The sequence below is a fragment of the Dreissena polymorpha genome, chromosome 4 (genome assembly GCF_020536995.1).
Source record: "Dreissena polymorpha isolate Duluth1 chromosome 4, UMN_Dpol_1.0, whole genome shotgun sequence".
Lineage (NCBI taxonomy): Eukaryota > Metazoa > Mollusca > Bivalvia > Myida > Dreissenidae > Dreissena > Dreissena polymorpha.
Window position 1 is genome coordinate 102254129 of NC_068358.1, and position 19673 is coordinate 102273801.

The window sequence follows — 19673 nt, forward strand, 5'->3', positions numbered from 1 at the left end:
CCTTCACATGATCATGTCTTTTACAGTACACGTTAATCGTCGTTGGACAGAGGTTAATAATAAAACAAATACGTTAAAAACATATTAATCATCACAGTTCGATGACTGGACAGGTAATGAGTGATTCCATGGGTGATTCCATATTGTCTTGTTTAGTCTAAATAGTACTAGTTGCAATATACATATCGGTTTGTAAAAACAATTTCATATATATTCACAAATTTATATACATAGCGCATAAACTAATAATACGGGCAAAAGCCCGCGAAGCGGGCGTTGACCGTTCATACATATGGGAATTTAGACATAAAATTACATAAGAATACCACATATGGATACGTCTCAAAAATATTTGCCACGCGACATATATTTTCGCGATGCTATTTATGACCTTGAACAAATCAAAAACACTTTGACATATGCTAAATCACATGTAAATACATACCTCGGGAAAAGTTATATCAACGACATCATAATTGTGTAGCGAATCGCACTAAATATTCTCGCATTATTTGTTTTTCCTCGCAACCGTTCCAGAATTAAGTCATTACTCAATTATCTCCCCTGAATGCTCTTCTTCAGTGGGTATAAGCCGAAGACTGGTTCACTACATATAGTGACGGTCTGTACCACACACAATTTAGGTGAACATAACCCGTCTTTAATATATTGCCGAATCTCAGATTTCTGTCGAATTTATTTGCTTTGATCTTTTCGATATCTTATTGTTATTATTATCCTGACAAATCACAAACGCTTGTTCAAAAATTATTTGTTTTAAACATTTTAGTTGGCATCTCTATTCTTCCAGTATTCTCGCGGTGTTTCAATAACGACACCCTACTGTTTATTTGTCGTTTTATATGTGACGCATTTTCCATTCGCTCTCAGAAAGCATTCTATACATAGATGGTGACGTCACTTCGTTATTGTCAGTAAGACCGGTGTGTACACAATGTCTCAGAAAGAAGTTTTACGTGTGATCATGAGCAATATTCTGGTAAGTTGTCGTTGTTATCTACCAGAAACACATTTATTCACAAAATTTAAAGATATTCCGATCTAACTTTTTAGTCTTTTAGCTTTAATTTTTAACGTATTTACACCTCGTCTGCTCGCACTTTACCGATATCCGAAAGGTTACATATCACTATAATTAGTTTAGGCTTAAAACCACAAAATCCGATACCGTTGGATTTTCGTACCACAATCTAACGTAAAAAATCTTCCAGATTCGAAATCAACAAAAAAAAAAGACATTTATAAATTGTCTGCATTGTTGATCAAATTTTAAGATATTTGTTGGTTTTCCGTTTTTAGAAGCTGTTCTGCGAAGGCAAGAGCTGGGCATCATACAAGCCATTTTATCCAGCAAAACTGACAGTTTTGGTTTACAGAAATCAACAAAGAAGGGATTCCTGAACTATCAAATTTCCAAGCTATACACACAGTTATTATCTGTGGTGATCTTTATTGGTTCTGTTTGTTTACTTGGATGGAACATGTGTGAACTTTTATAGAACTTTGAAAAGTCTATATATGTCTATCTATAAACAAAAATCAGCAATTGAATAATAAGATCAGATGTGCAAACAATGTCAAAGGGTTGTTAAATTAACAATTTGAAGGCAATTATGCTGAAAAAATATGAAAGTTCCCATGCAAATTTTGTCTGTATATCGACAAGTGTCTGCCGATAATTGTCAAACTAGTATTACACAACTTACCACAAGTATGTAAAAGCACTAAGTACCTGTGATCATTTTTAGTAAGATAGTGTAATTCTAAACAGTAGCAAATAGCTTGTTTAGTAAAATTGCATAATGCAATTAATATGATTTATGTTCTTTTGTGTAATTATTAAATTGGTTGTTACTTGTTAATCCATGATAAATGTTTTATGGCTAGTACAAAACCAGCCATGTTAATTTTGTAAAAGGTAATACAATAACACCACTTTGTAATTTCATATACGTAAATATTCTTGAAATGTAGGTTGATGACAGTGTTTTAGTTTTACTTATTTTGTAACTATTATTTTATGTGCAAATAAATGATGTGAAGTGTTTTGTATCTCCACACAATGCCACATACCTTTTTATATATGTACTGTGTTATGTGTTATTTGAATGTTTAAATAAAAAAATATGGATGATATAACATGATGCATTCTAATATTTGCATTCAAATTGTAACTATAGAGCTAAGTGTATGCAGTTTAGACTGTGATTTTAGAATTGCTACAAAATGGCTAGTTTTTTAGTGGCGACAAATTTTAAACTATTCAACAATAGTTTGCGAAAGCAAATTAGAAACCTGCAAGATACCTGTATTTATTAAATATTTTAATTGCGAATCAAGTATGTTGTTATGCTGTTACACATAATTATACATTGACAATAAATAAGAAGACAATTAGTGGTGTTAACGTTTCCCAACAGTAGAAATCATTCTTCTGATGAAGTCAGTGATATACAGACGAAAGCTCCAGGTATGGCTTTCAATACGTAGTGTGTGTTATTTGACAGTCTAAAACTTATTGGATTAAAAAAAAATCCTGTCAAATTTGTCAATCAAAATTGATTTGACACATCACATGATTTTGATTATGTTAAATCAGTGTACTGTATGCTAAATGCAACTGCTTTAGCAAGCTGTCAAGTTGAATTGAGACATTTGTTGAAACAAACTGTTTCCTGGGTAGGACCAGTACTTAGTGTCTATATGACGTACCATGACGTCGAAAGTCTACAAGACCTACTAAGTAGAACGAGAAATGTACTTCGACGTACAATTTTCACCGACCCTTGAGTGTTAGCCAATCAGAAGACACCTTACGTCTGTTGCTTTAAGAGATTTTTGACATTGAACATTATTATTATTATTATTTATACCAAATTATGCGACTATCGACCGCTTACTCATAGATATTGTGCGTATTTATTAAACATTATTATTATTATAATTTATACCAAATTATGCGACTATCGACCGCTTACTCATAGATATTGTGCGTATGTATTGACCTGGCATTGCAGAATTAACCTCTGACTTATGCAAGTTATGGTTATCACAAAATACGACCAACGGGGAGTTTATAATACATTATTTAACCCATTAATGCTTGATAACTGGTTACCGTTGGGAATTCCTACACAGTAATGCGCTGGACGGTCGTGATACTCCGCCCCGCATGATCATTTCATACACACAATATGCTGAATAATTTTAATTTTAAAAAGGCAACAATTGAATCTTCTTCAAATTTGTATATAATCTATTTCAATGCATTAAATACTTGAAACTTCTATGTGTTGTTTTTTTGCCATTCTGATATTTTTATTCATTTTGTCCTCAACTAAAAAAAGAGATTTTAAACATTTATTATGAATAAATCTGAAGGAAAAGCGGCTCAAGAGACTAGTGTTTTGATTGGCTATTCAGAAAATGTGTACGTAGAAGTACAAACATGTATATCGAAGTACAAATTGTACTTTGATGTACAAATATATACTTCGAAGTGTATTTTATATTCATGTCGACGTACAATTATTGTACTTCGACGTACATTTCTCTTTTTAACGTGTAGGTCTTCTTGACTTTCAACCCAAATGGTACGCCATAGTATGTCTTTAGGGTTATCTAAAAAATGCTCCCACTTAAAGGATCAATACAGAGACCTACCAGTGACTAAGCCAGTTAGCAGACACCCATCCACTATACCACAGACACCGAACCAGCTAAAAATTCCTGTGGCTAGAAAACCAAAAAAAAAAAAATAAGACGCTAGATCTTTAAGCTTGGAACATGTAACTCGTTTAAAGATTGATTTTTTTGGATGCATTACTTAATTATTGCAACAATTATCATATTTTGAACACAATAATGTCCATATATTTATTCAAAATACATGGTTATCAAAAAAACTTAAAAAGCTTTTGCCCGTAAATTAGGTAGCACCTATAATCATATTAATAATAGGCATACAGCTGAACATACCCTATACAGAGCGGAATTCCGGCCTCTGATGAACTGACACTGCGTGTCCGGGGGATACACCTGACCAGCAAGGTCACTCAGGTAAGAGTCAATATCCGACGTGTTGTAGTTGGCCGTAACAGAGTTATAACAGTTGGTATTTGCACTTGAAAAATGTTAATGAAAATATGCACAATTCCACATACAGTTCTGGATAAAACATGCGTGCTCATTATATTTGATAATTATGTTATTAATGAGTCTAGAAGTTTTAGTGACTATTGATACACGTATTCGTTTTCTAGTAAACTAAAATGTGGTCAGAAATGAAGTCTTTCTTATCATTTTCGTTAATCGAATACATCAACTGTATTTTTTACTGAAAGTGTTTTGAATCTACTAATTTTTAGCTGGGAGAGGTTTCTTGATGTTCGTCATTTACCAAAATAACGTTATTCGATTTAACAGTCAAATACTATTTGCCAAAACCAACTTAAAACGTCTTCTAATACAATATGCATATTAAAACAGTCAAAGTATTTGTATCGCGCGGAATAAACTGGTTAAATCATTGGATATATTAAATTATAATTGATCGACATCATGTAGTATTTAAACGAACACAAACAGCTTCACTTTTACAATGCATGCACCTTTTTTGGTTTTATTTTATAAATGTTGATGATACATGTAAAAAAGCGCAAATTATCTATTGTCGTGTTTTTTTAACGAAACACAATGAAGCCAATTAGATTACAAAAAATATTGTCTTTGATTGGTTTGATATTTAAAATATTGATTCAATTTATTGTTATTTTATCGCATGAACTTGTGTGTGTGTGTGTTTGGTAAATTTTGTTCGGCTTAAAGTCTTGAAACTGACGATAAGGTAATAAATATAATTAAAGAAAGTAAGAACATTGTACGATATCCAAATTTTAGGCACGAAACCCTGAAACACTTGATGTGGTTTGTTTTTCGTGTATAAGTTTGAATTTAAAAGAAATAAATCGTATATAGTATATCAAGGCACGGATAAAGTAATATTTATTATATTGCAGCTGATAGTAGAATTGCATATTTAATCAATCTACAGCATGACGAATTACAAAAAAAATCCAACACACGACCTACCTGTTCAATTGTTCGATATACATAGTAAAGTATCTCATAGAACACGTTGAAAACACAAAACGTCTCTTTGTTATCGTTGAATTACTGTTAACTCCCTGAGCATAGGCATCCATAACGTTACCGTAGTCTGTCGGACAATCATTGTTATCGCCATCATGTTTCGCTCCCAAACTAAAATTAACCAATATTTCTTTTTACTATATTTCTAGTAAATATGATGACCCCCACGCTTTTAAAAGCGTGGATATATTGAATTGATCTCCGCATCTGTCCGTCCGTCAAGGACACTATCTCCTCCTACACTATTAGCACTAGAACCTTGAAACTTATAAACATGGTAGCTATGAGAATATGTGCGACGGTGCACCATTTGGAATTTTAATCTGACACCTGGGTCAAAAGTTATGGGTAAATACATGGGTAAAATAGGTAAAAACTCATTTTACTAACAACATGCGACGCACATGATAATAACTTTTGACCCAGGGGTCAGATCAAAATTCCAAATAGTGCACCGTGGAACATATGCTCATAGCTACCACGTGTGTAAGTTTCAAGATTCTAGTACTTATAGTGTAGAAGGAGATAGTGGCCAAAGAGGGTTGGGGTGGGGCCCAAAATTTTGTTTTAACATAAGTTGTTCATTTATTCACCAATTGACTTCACATTAATACTGAACATCTCTTATGACAACACGGTCTATTTCGACCATCCTTGTCCACATTACCCAACCCAGCCATTGGTAAAGGTAAAGGCAGCTTGGTTCCCGTACTCTTTCAAATTTATCGAGAGGTCCACGAGCACTACTTCCCCGTAGCCCAATTTTTTTTTCGTACACACAATTTTTGTACATATTTTTTTCGTACCCAACTTTTTATCGCACCCACATTTTTTTACCCATTATTTCGTACTCCAATTTCCCCGTACCCCCAATTTTTTTTTCGTACCCACAATTTTTCGTAACTAATTTTTTTTCGTACCCATATTTTTGTCGGACCCAATATTTTTTCGTACCCAAATTGTTTTTTGAACCCAACAGTTTTTTCGTACCCAACATTTTTTTCGTACCCAACTTTTTGTTCGTACCCAATTTTTACGTACCCAAATTTTTTCGTACCAAAATTTGTGTTCGTGCCCAATTTTTTTTTCGTACCAAAATTTGTTTGTTGGCATAATTTTTTCGTACCCAAAATTTTCGTACCCAAAGTTTTTTTCGTACCCAAATATTCGTACCCACACACAATTGTGGCGTTGTAGATAAACTAAAATTGATGCTTTTATATCCATCCTCTTCAAAAGCATCGTCACACCAGTACTGTCAGTACTTTGATTCTTATTTGTCATTGTTTATCTCCACCCTCCAAATTGGAGCGGGGGATTATGTGCTTATTTCTGCCGCCTGTCCGTCGTCCATCCTGGCCACTATCTCCTCCTACGCTATGAGCACTAGAACCTTGAAACTTTAACACATGCTAGCTATGAGCATATATGCGACAGTGCACTATTTGGAATGTTTAATCTGACCCCTGGGTCAAAAGTTATGGGGGTTGTGATGGGGCCGGGTCAGAGATTTTCACGCATTTTTTAGGTTATTTTACATTAACTTCTTCATTTCTACACCGAGTCAATTATAATTGATACTGACAATACGGTCAATCACAACTATGCTTGCCCCATTACCATAGACCACGCCCACCCAAAATTTTGTTTTAACATATCTTCTTCATGTATTCACATATTGAATTCAAATAAATTCTGAACATCTCTTATGACAACACGATCTATCTCGACCATCAATGTCAACATTACCCACCCAGGGGCCCCACCAACATAGGCCTTGCCCACCCAAAATTGCCTTTACATATAACATCTATGCGGCGTTGGGATACGCGTCGGCCTCTGCCGCGCCATTTCTATTTTATATTATAGTTGATCACAATGTATACATTTAACATCATTTAATTATTTGCAAAAATATCGCATAATTTAGACTAATAGAAAATGTAGACCTACAAACCGTTTGTGTATGTAATATAATGGCTTGGGTTTGTGATGTTATTTATTGCACATGCTAAATAATATTTTACTTTACATAACATGAAATCACTTATAGGTACTAACAGCCATTTATAATTGCCTAATTATTAACGGAAACTTCTCTCACCGAGTAGGTGTTACGTATTATCAGCAAAACATTTTTGGAAGCGATATAGTCTTAGACCGGCTGCTAGGGACACATTTACAATCTGACAACAAAACAGTGCATATAAATAGTGGAAAATAGTCTCAATAACCTTAAAGAGACTAATTATATTTTGATTGACTCGATTTTTAAATTAAGGTTTTTCTCTTATTACATCATTTTAGTGACCGATTTACGGACGGTTTAATTAATGCACCTATTACTAACTTGTGGCCAACTTCGTGAGCAGCTATTGTCGCGATCTTGGCATCAAATTCATCCTCGTTTATGGAATACTTCCGATGTGTACACGCACCCGAGACATATGCATAGCCTGAAAAGTATTTATGCCGTCTTTGCATTAATCATTGTTATGTTTTACATATTTCAAACAAGTGAAGTCATATACAATACGAAGAAGTGGGCACGCATTCACAGATATTGAAAAACGACAACAAAACATATAAAACAGACACACAACTAAAAACCAAGAGCATCAATCTGCTGTCATCTTTAGTCTTTTCAAGATAAAGTTTCGTTATAAATTAACAATATTTCAAAATACAATTACATACACTTTGCTGCGTCGATTGGCATTGCATATACAGCTTAATGCAGTGCGTTACACAATACATGCCGTAGAAGATACAATTTTTTAAAGTTGGTCGTTGCATAGCATAAATAGCCTATGGATTCGTTCTAAATAGTATAAAAATCATAACAAAAAATCTTTAAAATAATTAAAAAAAACAACAACATTATATTTACCTAATGTATTGCTCGAAAAACTCCCATTTGTGTACACACCCATGTCGTAGCTGAAGCAAACATGAATTGAAATATAGAAGACCATGTTATACAAAGATACGTTCGTTCAAAGTAAGGATAAGTGTATTAAACAAACGTTAAATTGTATCGGATTCAGGTCACTCAGTGAAAGGAACATTGAGGACAATTTTTTTTTTTCTTTTTCATAATTCATTGAGGACAATTGATCAAATACGCTCAACTATTGTATTCTTTTAAGGAATATATATTGGTATAATATATATATATATATATACTAATACTTAGTGCCAGTTACGCGGTCTCTGTAGTTTTCAGACTATACTTAAGGGGTCAATATTAAAAACGGGGTCTGTATACAACCCCGCGTTCTAGGCACCTTTAATTACTATTAGGTGGTGAAGGGGAGGTAATTCAATCAAATGTCACAATAAGGTCTTGTATCGAAAACTACAATCACGTCTGAAATAGAAATTTTGTATACCTCGCAATTAATGTTCCTAAATATTTCCTTGTATGAGACGTTAAATAAATGACGCATTTATATATAATACTATATTAGGTACCCCTATATACCTTAATTCGTGTTAATATCGGATAAAATAGGGTATGGATATACATGTATTTAAAGTGGGAACCCCATGACCTATTTCTAAATCAGAGACCCCGTAACTGGCGATATGTGTGAATATATATATAGTCGTTCCGAAGCTATAAATTAAGTTAATTCAACTATAAGAAATCAGAGATAACCGTTTATGAGTTAAAGAGGCAATGACAACACAAAATTGTTTAACTTTATATTTGACAGTGTAAGAACATACAAATGACAATAATTCAGCAAAACATTCCTCTAAGCCAAACATCCTACCTTTAAGATCCTTTCCACTTTAGGTAAACCAACTTTAACAGTTTGAACGATATCAAGAAAGTACGGAGGGACCAGAGCAATTCTTTATTTCTTTCATTCGATAGGGAATAACAAATTACCATCAAGAACAAACGCTCGTACGAACTTACTGTATCTCGAATTTGCAATACGCACCAATATATTAGTAAACTAATTTAGTAATCCAAACACAAAGGAACACAATACATTTGTAGTGTTGGGCATGCAAGGTACATTAAATAATGTTGTGTATAAATACGGCCTACTACGTAAACAGCATGGCGTGGTCATAGCTGAAAAGCGTGCTGAGATTGCTGTTTCCCCAGTCCGTGAACGCAGGCAAAACAACATCGGCATCGAAGGCTGGTCTTGATTTACCATCGAAGAATAATTTGTGGTTTTCAACAAACGGCATGGCTTCTTTCGCCTGCAAATGTCATAAAATAAGTTAAATTCGTAATGTTCTATAATGTAAATTCCTTGAACATTAATGCAGCAAAAGTACTTGCTATAGTGCTGAAGTAATCTTCTGTTATTAAACATGTTTTGTTGAAGAATAAAACCTTTACTTAATCTTCTACCGTTCATTATTTTTCAGCACAAACAATAGATAATCAAAGCGCTTTTATTCGCAGGGCCAGAAACGATCATCTTGTGCAATTCAACAATAACTACGCATTTATTATATTCTCTAAATTTATTCTTTATGTATTATTTTCAAGACTTTATTTTGAAATTCGGTACAACAATCACCTGTTGTTTTTGTTTCAACAGATATGACTGCTCTTAATTATAATGGAACGATTGAGGATTTGTATTATTGATCAACGCAATACTAAGCCTTAATAATATTAAAATTTTACGATCAAATAATGTATTTATATAATAGCCAAAGACGTCGTACATCAGCAATGAAAATCCCAGCGTGGCGAAGGGATATGGTGTATCCTGAACCCGTTACGCTTTGGTAACGAATATTCATCTAAAACACAAAGAAATTATCAAATGTTTGGAACGAAGAGAGGAAAATTCTAAGGAAATTACATTTGTAATATTTGTGATGAAAAGTATTAATTGGTGTTTCTGCTGCGGTATTTTATAACCAGAATTTATCATTTATTATCATTCAATGTAATTTAATGTAATGCTAATAGCACTGCAATACCATGAACCTTTTACAGATTGACTTTTAGAACATAAGAAATAGTTAACATTTGTTAAATGCCTGTCATGTTATTTTAAGGGCCTTGAAACTTCTATACAATATTTCGTTCTTTCTTAAAGTGATATTATGGGCATTTTTCACTGTTGAATTGAGCTGAAAATAATTAACAGGTCAAAAGAGTTAGTTAAAATGTGGTTACTGACCAATTACGTGCAACTCATCTTGCTACCAGTTGTTTATAACAAATTTACATTATATTCGATATTTGACATGACTGATGAGTCCTCTAAGCCGAAATGATCCGTAAAACAAAATAGTGTCTTTGTGTCGTATGGATGAATCTGCACTAAAACTCAATTTATAAATCGAATCTGTCGTCAGTTGTCAAAACGAAAGTACGGTCGATATTCAACTGCATTATTTTTCTATTTCCGTGATATTGTTTTAGTATGTTGATGCTGCATTAACAAATATAAGTGTATATGAAGTAAAGACACCAAAAATAAACAACGGTTGCGATAGACACCTATAAACTGTTAGATGCCCATAATATCACTTTAACATCTACAATTGTAAGTATGTTGGGCTGAACCGACTACTTACCGCATTGAGAACAAATGTATAGAACTGTTTTATTGTGCTCAGTGTTTGCGCTTTTCTTGCGTACCATGATTCGGTACCAGTTGTTTGATTGTACCAACTGAAATGTTATAACCAAAGTTATATACTTAGTGAAGCTCTACTTCCCTGATTAAAGTTGCCATCAACATAGAAACATTATAAATATTAAAATTTAAAAAGAAATTGACACGTACAACTGGTAAAGTCCAAAATCAATCACGAAGAAGATCTCAACTTCATAAGGGGCAGTCGTGTCTCGTTTGATACGAGCGCCCTCCGTCGCGTTATTTATTGATTCGTTTAACTTCGCTTGCTCTGTAACAAGATTCATATTTATCAATAGTTTGCAGTATATAATTTGAGAAAACAAACCTTATATGCGCCATATTGTATTGCTTACAAATGAAACAACAAGGGGAACTCATAGATTTTGATTCATTAATATAAGCTCACAGGACTCTCTTATATACACTATGATTGAAAGTAGATATCCGGTTCTAAAAAAAACTAAATGATACTAACAATTCAAATCAGTTTAATGATTAAACCTATTTTCTGAAGTGTTCTGTTGAATGCATACCGCGTTCCGGTTATATTCTCAATCCCAATCTGCCATCTCCCGAACTATATGTATTTCAGTGACGGGTACTTTCCGTGGGGCATATTAAATTCACCAGAAATGTAAGTTTTGCATTACGCAGCATCCAGAAAAAATCGATATAATTAGTCGTTTTGACAATAGAAAACGCCATGTAAATTTTATTTAAAAGCATGCGAACAAAAGCAGCGGATATAACATTGGAGAAAATAAAATAACTTCTAATCGATATTAAATACGTTAAAAGGGTATTCCATAATAATTACAAATATTGCCTAGCTATTGGTTTACCCATAACCATTTACAAAAAGCTTGAAAGGGGATTGTAAATGAAATCATTTCAAAGCCCATGCTGCTGCCTTCTCTGATTCACATAGGGCAGTTGTCAGTTAATGGAATAGGTATGTGCACTTAAAACTGGTTAACCAGCTAACCCAAGAAAGGGAATAGGTTAACTTGCCGCCGTGAATTATTGACCTACTGATCACAATTGCAAATTGTTTTAACAAATAACACATTAACCATATACATTTTCAGGGAAAACATTACAGGAAGAACAGGACAGATTTACACACGCACAGGGTTTTGGCTAGAACAATCTACAGAGGAAGATAAATGAACATCACATTTCTTTTTAATCAAGACGTGTGGTCAAATTCAGCCAATTTCGCAATCTGAAAACAAATAATGAAACACTTATATAAACTATTTATTTGTTTTTGCTAATTTGCTTTTGTACATCATGGAAACTACGGTTCAATTACCAAAAGCCAAATAAATAGTACTTAATTGTGTATAAATATGATGGCTTTGTTTTTTTGCCTTTTGTTTTGCTTTTGGATAACAATGATACAAATTACGAAACTAATAAAACAGTAAAATGTGTGATCGTCCTACGAGCAAAATAACTTAATTTCAATATTCTCGAACAAAAGACGTAACCCATATACAAATATATTAATCCGATAGACAAATGATAATATGAAAACAAAATCTATCACTCTTATCCGGACTATAAAAGAGATCTATTGTCAAACAAACATTGCAAAACGGGGTAATAAGTTTCTTACACAATCGCTTATGGCATTATACATTACCTACCTTAACCGAAACAAAATATTTCGGAAAGTATATGCATATCTTTTATATAAATGCTTATGATGGTCAGTTGTATAGGTTTATCCATAATATCATTTTATTCGGCTAAAAGTGGCATTTAACAAATGATGTTTATGTTTTCCTTAGTTGATCTCAACCGCAAACGAAGCATATCGCTCATATAAAAATGGACTTTGGGCTATTTTTTGCAGGGAAGATTTCACGACATGAAGTGTAGCTGTGAATGATATTTTTAATTCCGCTGATCTGTACAATATTTCGTTATATTCTATTTAAAATAGCTACCGAGGCGGTTCCAGGCCATAAGTCGATACTGCGACACAGCTATGTGACATAGGTGTTTTATACATTTACAATCAATTTACAACTGTTTCGATACAAAGGTGTGTTTTTTGTCCATACTTAAAATTTGCTTATGTTATAAAACATGTCATTTAAACTGAGTATTGTGTAGTCTTTCAATTATGTTCATGCCATCAATTGATAAGTTCATTCGTAGCAATTAAAATATTTTCCTTTTTGATGCGATTTCCATGTTTCAAGTAATGCAATGGCCGTTATTTTTATAAACATTCACGATATTGAAAATGGTCTGAATAACGCATTTGTTAAACAACGTTATTCCTAATACATTGTACCCACCGAAGTTTGGATCAAGCAAGAAATCGCTGTTGAAAGAATTCACATCTTCCACTGGTCCCAGTGTGTGACTTCCGGTTTCCAATTCCGGCGGCTGCACGAGGTACTCAGAGTCATCCGAATGGAACGTACCGAACTAGACATGAAATGTATCGACATATATAATGCGTTTAGTAAAATATACAAACAGTAAACACCAATACAAAATCCAGTTTTCGCACAAACATTCTTAAGTAATCTAGAATAAAATATAGTTGTATCAATTTTTAATGTTACCGTTGTGTAACGAAAACCAAAATCTCCTTCAAGAATTAAACCTTAATTATTTCTTAATATTTTATGTTCATGTCTGTATTCATTGAACTTTTATTGTAAATATTTTTTCGAAATGCAAACTGGAAAATATAGAAATTCCAAAATGATGTTGTTTATTATGATTTGAATGCATTATTAATGTTTTCATAATACTTCTTTAATACAGTCTTAAATAATCAACGTATAACAGTAATAATATTTTACAGCGCATACATTTAAACACGTTCATGTCTATGAAGACGATCTGCAGTGTTTAAATTGTCGTCAGAAATTCGCATCTCATAAAAGAAAACACTATGATTTTGTTTTTCAAAAATAATTTAAACAACTTGAATATCATTTCATTTGCAAACAAACATACAGATACGTACGAATTGTAAGTTCTCTGAATTTTTCTCGTTACTAGAACCTGATGTCCTCTCCCAGACCATAAAAACTGCTCCCTGGCTTGCGTCTTCATAGTAGGCGACTTTCTAATGTGAAACAAATAACTTTATCCTGTTCCATTTGAAGTTTGTCTATACCAATATGGAAAACTCCGGCAACTTTGTATGGATTATTGTCCAGACGGTGAATAAAATAACTGAAGCGACTATATGCGATCTTATTTATTGAAATAAAAAAACTAGAATTATATCCGGACGCGAAACCAATGAACAGTTGTAAGGCCGCACTATTAAGAAAATGGACCTGACAGTCGCATGGCCATCTTCTATCATTTAAAGATCAAGGTGACCTTTAAGCGAGCAAAATGATTATTGGACACAACAAGTAACCATAATATGATTATAAAGTCTGACGATTGATTTAACAATGACAAAATACACATACACGTAATAAGCGTGACACGAAATGTCCTTTCACTATGTTCATATGAGGACTATGCTAAAACCCATATCCCGTTGTTACCTAGACGTTTAAGGGAACAACATGATTTTGTACACTACAAGTGGTAATGATATGATTACTATTTAATCAAATATACTTGGAAATTCTATTATACATGCCAAAGTATTGTACCGGACACAAACATGTTCTATCACGATAGCCATATGAGATACTAGCATAACATTTAAGTAAGTGTTAGCTTTAACCTTTACCTTAACATAACCGACATATTTGTTTCACGCGACAAAATTAATAGTACTTCACAAGTGATTATGTATGGATTATATATGCCCATTTGTTATGAACACATAATATACGACAAAGCTTTTAACCGGACACGAACATGCACGCTGACATAAGCATTACCAGATTCACATATTACAAATGTCACCTTGACATGTAATCGACCTTTTATTTTTGAACGTGACACGTCGTCTTGATATGCTGGCCATATGATAACATCATGCACAAAAAGTTATTGCACGGAAACAAACATGAACTTTTACTAGGTCCATTTAACTAATATGAAAACAATTCAGCAATCAACTGTCGCATTGAAGCGAACAACACGGTTGCACACGATTGGTCGTCTAAATATGATGATCATTTTGCCAATTTATATTGAAAACTGCTATGCATGACAAGGTAAGTGAACATGTACTTTCATCATAAATGCATAGACGGACTTTGATCTTTTTTTACACTAGAAACATGGTTGCTGCATTGTGGATAGATTCTTGATATGCTGATCATGCAATATATATATTATATTCTATCATGCAACACAAAGTTATGGACCAGACACTAACATTTACTTTCAAGATATACATACAATAGTGTATTTCCCAGGCGGGCAAAGGGGCATGGCGCAGTACATTTAAAAAGGGCATTTTAACGCGCAGTTTAGGCAAAAAAGGGCGAAAAATTCCATGAAAACCTGGTTTTGGAAGGAACAGTTAACCGCATTAGATGCAGTTGTGGAAAAAATTTAAAAATATAAACAAGAACACTTAATGAAAATTGATGTATTTAACTTACTTTAATTCATATTTATATATTAACATTGCAATATCTCCCATTTAAGTTCCATGCTGTTTCAGAAAACTGTACAGCACGGCAAACATAATAATAAAACAATATATGCATATGGATCTGATTATACACATATCCACTTACATATAAATGAAACCATCTTTGTCTTATCCCATTCTCTAACGATAAACTTGTCAGATGTTTTAACTTTGCGAGTAAACTGAACGCTAATTTGTGAACACTCGTTTCCGTGACATACATCCACTGAGTACATTACTAATAAATTTGATGTTTGTATCTAAATGTTTTATGCATCTTCTGCATTACAATGAAGATACTGAAACTGATATGATGACAATTTGGGCCTATTTACTTTGAAATCCCATTATGCAAGACACATTTATAAGCCGATCAATACATGTCGTACAAAACAAAAGCATGTTTGAGTTTGTAAACAATTCAATCATGAACTGTCAAAATACATTTGCATTGTTAGGCATCACCATTAGTAAATGCAGTTTCTATAATATGACGCACTTTTAATTCTTAAAAACAATATGACAACCTATGGGTATCGGCACGTCATGTATTTAATAAAGTAAACAACATGTGAATGATGGTTTTATTTAACGATAGTTTATTAATATAAACCTTCTCGTCTATACTGATTTGTAAGGTTGCAATTGCGTAAAGGCTTTAAAGCGAAAATACTGTTAGCTTACCTGTGCGTCTACGAGTCTGTGTGATCGGAATGTTCCGTCTTGGAGGAGAACAATGGGAACGTCATCGGTTATGTCATAGATTCTCGTAAGTTTTAATATTGCATCACTGACAGCAGACGTAAAGGAGACATCTAATACATTCGGTAATATGTCTGGAAATTGACTTGATCGAGTTTGCCGCTGGGTTGATGAAATCGTTATCTTAACATTGTCTGAAAAAAATATAACATACTCAACAGACAAAATGTAGTTACAGTAGGAAATCAATATGATAAAGTGCCTCTATTGGAAAGATTGAGATCATTTTGCTATAGAGACGATGAACGACGGCCTTGATGAGGGGCTAATAAAATTCCTAATTTACTTCTAGTTGGCATGCCCATCATAGCGCGGAAATAAACATTAAAAGCATAAAGCTCCAATGTCAAATACGCAAGCTCTCTTGGCGAATTGTGTTTAATGACGTCGAAATAACGTGACACAAAGATGCCTTAAATGACAAGCGCAAAACAATCGACTTTACAACACACACGCAAAATGAATGTCGTAGAATAAATCAATCACCAAAACACGTGTAAGGTTATCAATACCCAAAGCTTCTTAGTGACCAACGGTGGAAGTTTGTCAAACTTCTACCTTTTTGATTCAGTAATTGATATTGGAACAGCTAAGAATCAATGTAAGTATATATAAAGTGGTGTGTAAATACGAAAAAAAAGTTCATGGGCATAGAAATGGTCATTCTGTAAGTTCAAAAGTGAAAAGCCTTTCTTCCTTAATAGTTAGATTTTATAAAAATGTGTAAGGATATGTTTCTATTTATTTGAGACCACGTTAAGCATTAAGAGGGACTTGAAAGCATTTATATATATATATATTTCTGTCAATTGCAATTAAATAAATTTTCTAACACAACTGTTATCTTTAAGTAGTTTTAAATCGTGACAGTGGAACGGAAAAAGATACAAAGAAAAAATTGCATCTCATGTTGCTCGAATCCGGAACCTCTCGAAGTAAACGCTCTACCGCTACTGCATGCAGGACTAATAGATTATTGGTTCGTTTAAACGCCATGTTGTCATGCCACGTATTTGATTTGCTTTATGATCGAGTAAAAGTTTTGTTTTCTTTTGTTTTCCAACAGCTTTTATTTCAATACTGGATATACGTACATATAAACTATGACATATATTACCATAATATAATGCAATCAAGGGTAAAAAAATGTGCATAAAAAATATGACATTTCCAGAATGTATACACAAAACATGTATGTATTAATTGCACTAACAGATACAATGGCATAGCAAGACATTTTCCTTTAAGCGATGGTACGGTATAAATGATATTCGTAACACGTTATGAAGACTACAAAAATTAGAGATGAAAAAGATGCAGCACATATCAAGTTATCAATACAATACACTCAATGGCATAATTTGTAAGAAGTTGCAAAAAACACAACAATAATCAAATTTAAATATAAAGTTGCGAGACAATAGCACTGAGCAATTCCCATTAACGGTCAAAGAAATCTAAGTTATTTTTTTATTTGTATTTTTCTTAAGATATCATTTTTATGCATTTTTTGACTCCTGTTATGCTTGGGATGCTTTTATTCATTCTACACTTGCATAAGTAAAGCTTAATATACAAAATAACAGTATCTAGGCTTTAGTAGACTTTGTAAAATATCCAAGTAGACAAAAATGTCATATTAAAGAAAGGAAAATATTGTCCTGGTAACAGTTCTGCAATAATTGTTTTAGAGATTTGACAATCACAGAATAAACGTTCTAAAGTTTCCTCGTTTTGGTTGCAAAATGTACATAATGGATCATCAGTTATTTTCATTTTATTCAGAAGATCATTTGTTCCAAGTATCCTGTGTATTATTCAGTATTGGAACCACTAAACCTTAACATCATTTGACATTAAAAATGGTAGTTCAAATATGCAATTCCATTTATTTGCATTAATTATAGTGTTGAGTTTGGAACACCATTTCGCTTTCACTGATGATTGTTCATTATTTGTATTTAGAATGATGATTTGCAACAGAGTCTTTTTTCAATATAAGTTGTAATAATAGGGGCAAAAAGGGTTTGATGATTTGTTGTGTAGGTCACGATATACAATATATGTTCATATATTAAGCTATAGCTCTTGTCATTTCTGTATAATTAATGAAATTTATTTTCAAATTCTACATTCTAATTAATTCATTCACAGAGATAAAGCTTCCATTCTTGAATATATCACATATAAAGTGAATACCAGCATCAAACCATGTCTTAAAGAAAAACCTTTTATTTTCTATCAATATAATTGGATTGTAACAGAGTAGATACTACAATAATTCTTCCTTTACCACAATAAAGTGAGAAGCTTTCCGAAAAGGGTTTGAATTTTTTTTTACATATATTTAAAGCATAATGATGACTGCAATTAAACTGTTTATACGTGTCAAAATACAGTTTTGCAATGTCTATCCAATGTTCTCTAAAAGATTGAATCTTTTGCAACCAAATAAGTTTCAATGCTGGAATAAAGGCATCCAAGTTAGTCATTTGAAGACCACCTTCACTGTATTCTTTAATTAGTGTCGTAAACTTTATTTTACTATGCCCACCCCAAATAAAACTTAGAATAGAAGATTTTATAGAATTTAATATGATATTTGGTGGGTTACTAGTAAGTTAGGCAGGGATATGAACAAGTGCTTGGATAATGACACAATAATTGTTTTCACAATTATAATCTTTCCAATTGGTGTTAAAATTCTTCCCCTCCAATTTTTGAGAATATTTTCCATTTTTACATTTTTTTCTATGTAATTAATATAAATTATTCTCGACAAGTAATTATGGAAATTTATTCCAAGCATTTTAAAACTTTGTTGCATCCAGTGGAATTTCCATTTTGTTTCTATTGTGTTAGAACTATATTTTTTCTCGCCAATCCTTACAACATCTGTTTTATCAAAATTTACATTCAAACCGAAATATTTGCAAAATCTTGAATAACAGTGTTTCATTAAATGATTGTTAAGTACCGTTTAATAAAATAGTAATATCGTCCGCAAACTGGGACAATTTATGTTGTATTAATAGTTATACATTTTATGTTCTTGTTGTCTCTCAATACAAGCGACAACACTTCAGCGCAAAGGATAAAATAAAACATGAGAGGGGATCTCCTTGTCTGCAGCCCTTTTCAATTGGGAAAAAAATAGATACGTAGCCACACTGAGAAAAGCTGAATTATAATCTTTATATAAAACATGAAACCAGTGCTTTATGTCTGGACCGAAATTAAAGAATGAAGGGGTATTCTGTACAAAAGACAATCCCAATGAATCAAATGCTTTTTCGAAGTCTAATAAGAGAAGTAACCCAGGGAACTCATTTATGCAGTATAGTGCATAATAACGTAAAGCGTTGTTCGCTAACAGAAATGTCAAAAGCAAAAAAATTACCATGAGAGTCAGCAACATAATTATATACTTTGTTATCAGTGTTTCCAGATATAAAAATACCCGTTCCCCTAGAGTTAGCTGAACCATAGCTTAAAAAACATTCGGATCCCCATTCTGAATAAATGGA

At 32.9% G+C, this 19673-nt stretch overlaps 1 protein-coding gene across 1 annotated transcript in view; it reads right to left on the reverse strand.

Annotated features, from left to right (window-relative positions):
• LOC127879755 (streptococcal hemagglutinin-like) overlaps positions 1-19673 on the reverse strand; it is a 43674-nt gene that overhangs the window by 9153 nt on the left and 14848 nt on the right. Inside the window, exons 2-12 of the mRNA XM_052426802.1 lie at positions 16069-16280; positions 13798-13899; positions 13115-13247; positions 10950-11070; positions 10738-10834; positions 9874-9951; positions 9236-9396; positions 8063-8112; positions 7523-7628; positions 5113-5283; positions 4000-4144 (exon numbers count right to left, since the gene is read on the reverse strand). Coding sequence (XP_052282762.1) covers positions 4000-4144; positions 5113-5283; positions 7523-7628; positions 8063-8112; positions 9236-9396; positions 9874-9951; positions 10738-10834; positions 10950-11070; positions 13115-13247; positions 13798-13899; positions 16069-16280 — 1376 coding nt within the window. The remainder of the gene's footprint in view (positions 1-3999; positions 4145-5112; positions 5284-7522; positions 7629-8062; positions 8113-9235; positions 9397-9873; positions 9952-10737; positions 10835-10949; positions 11071-13114; positions 13248-13797; positions 13900-16068; positions 16281-19673) is intronic.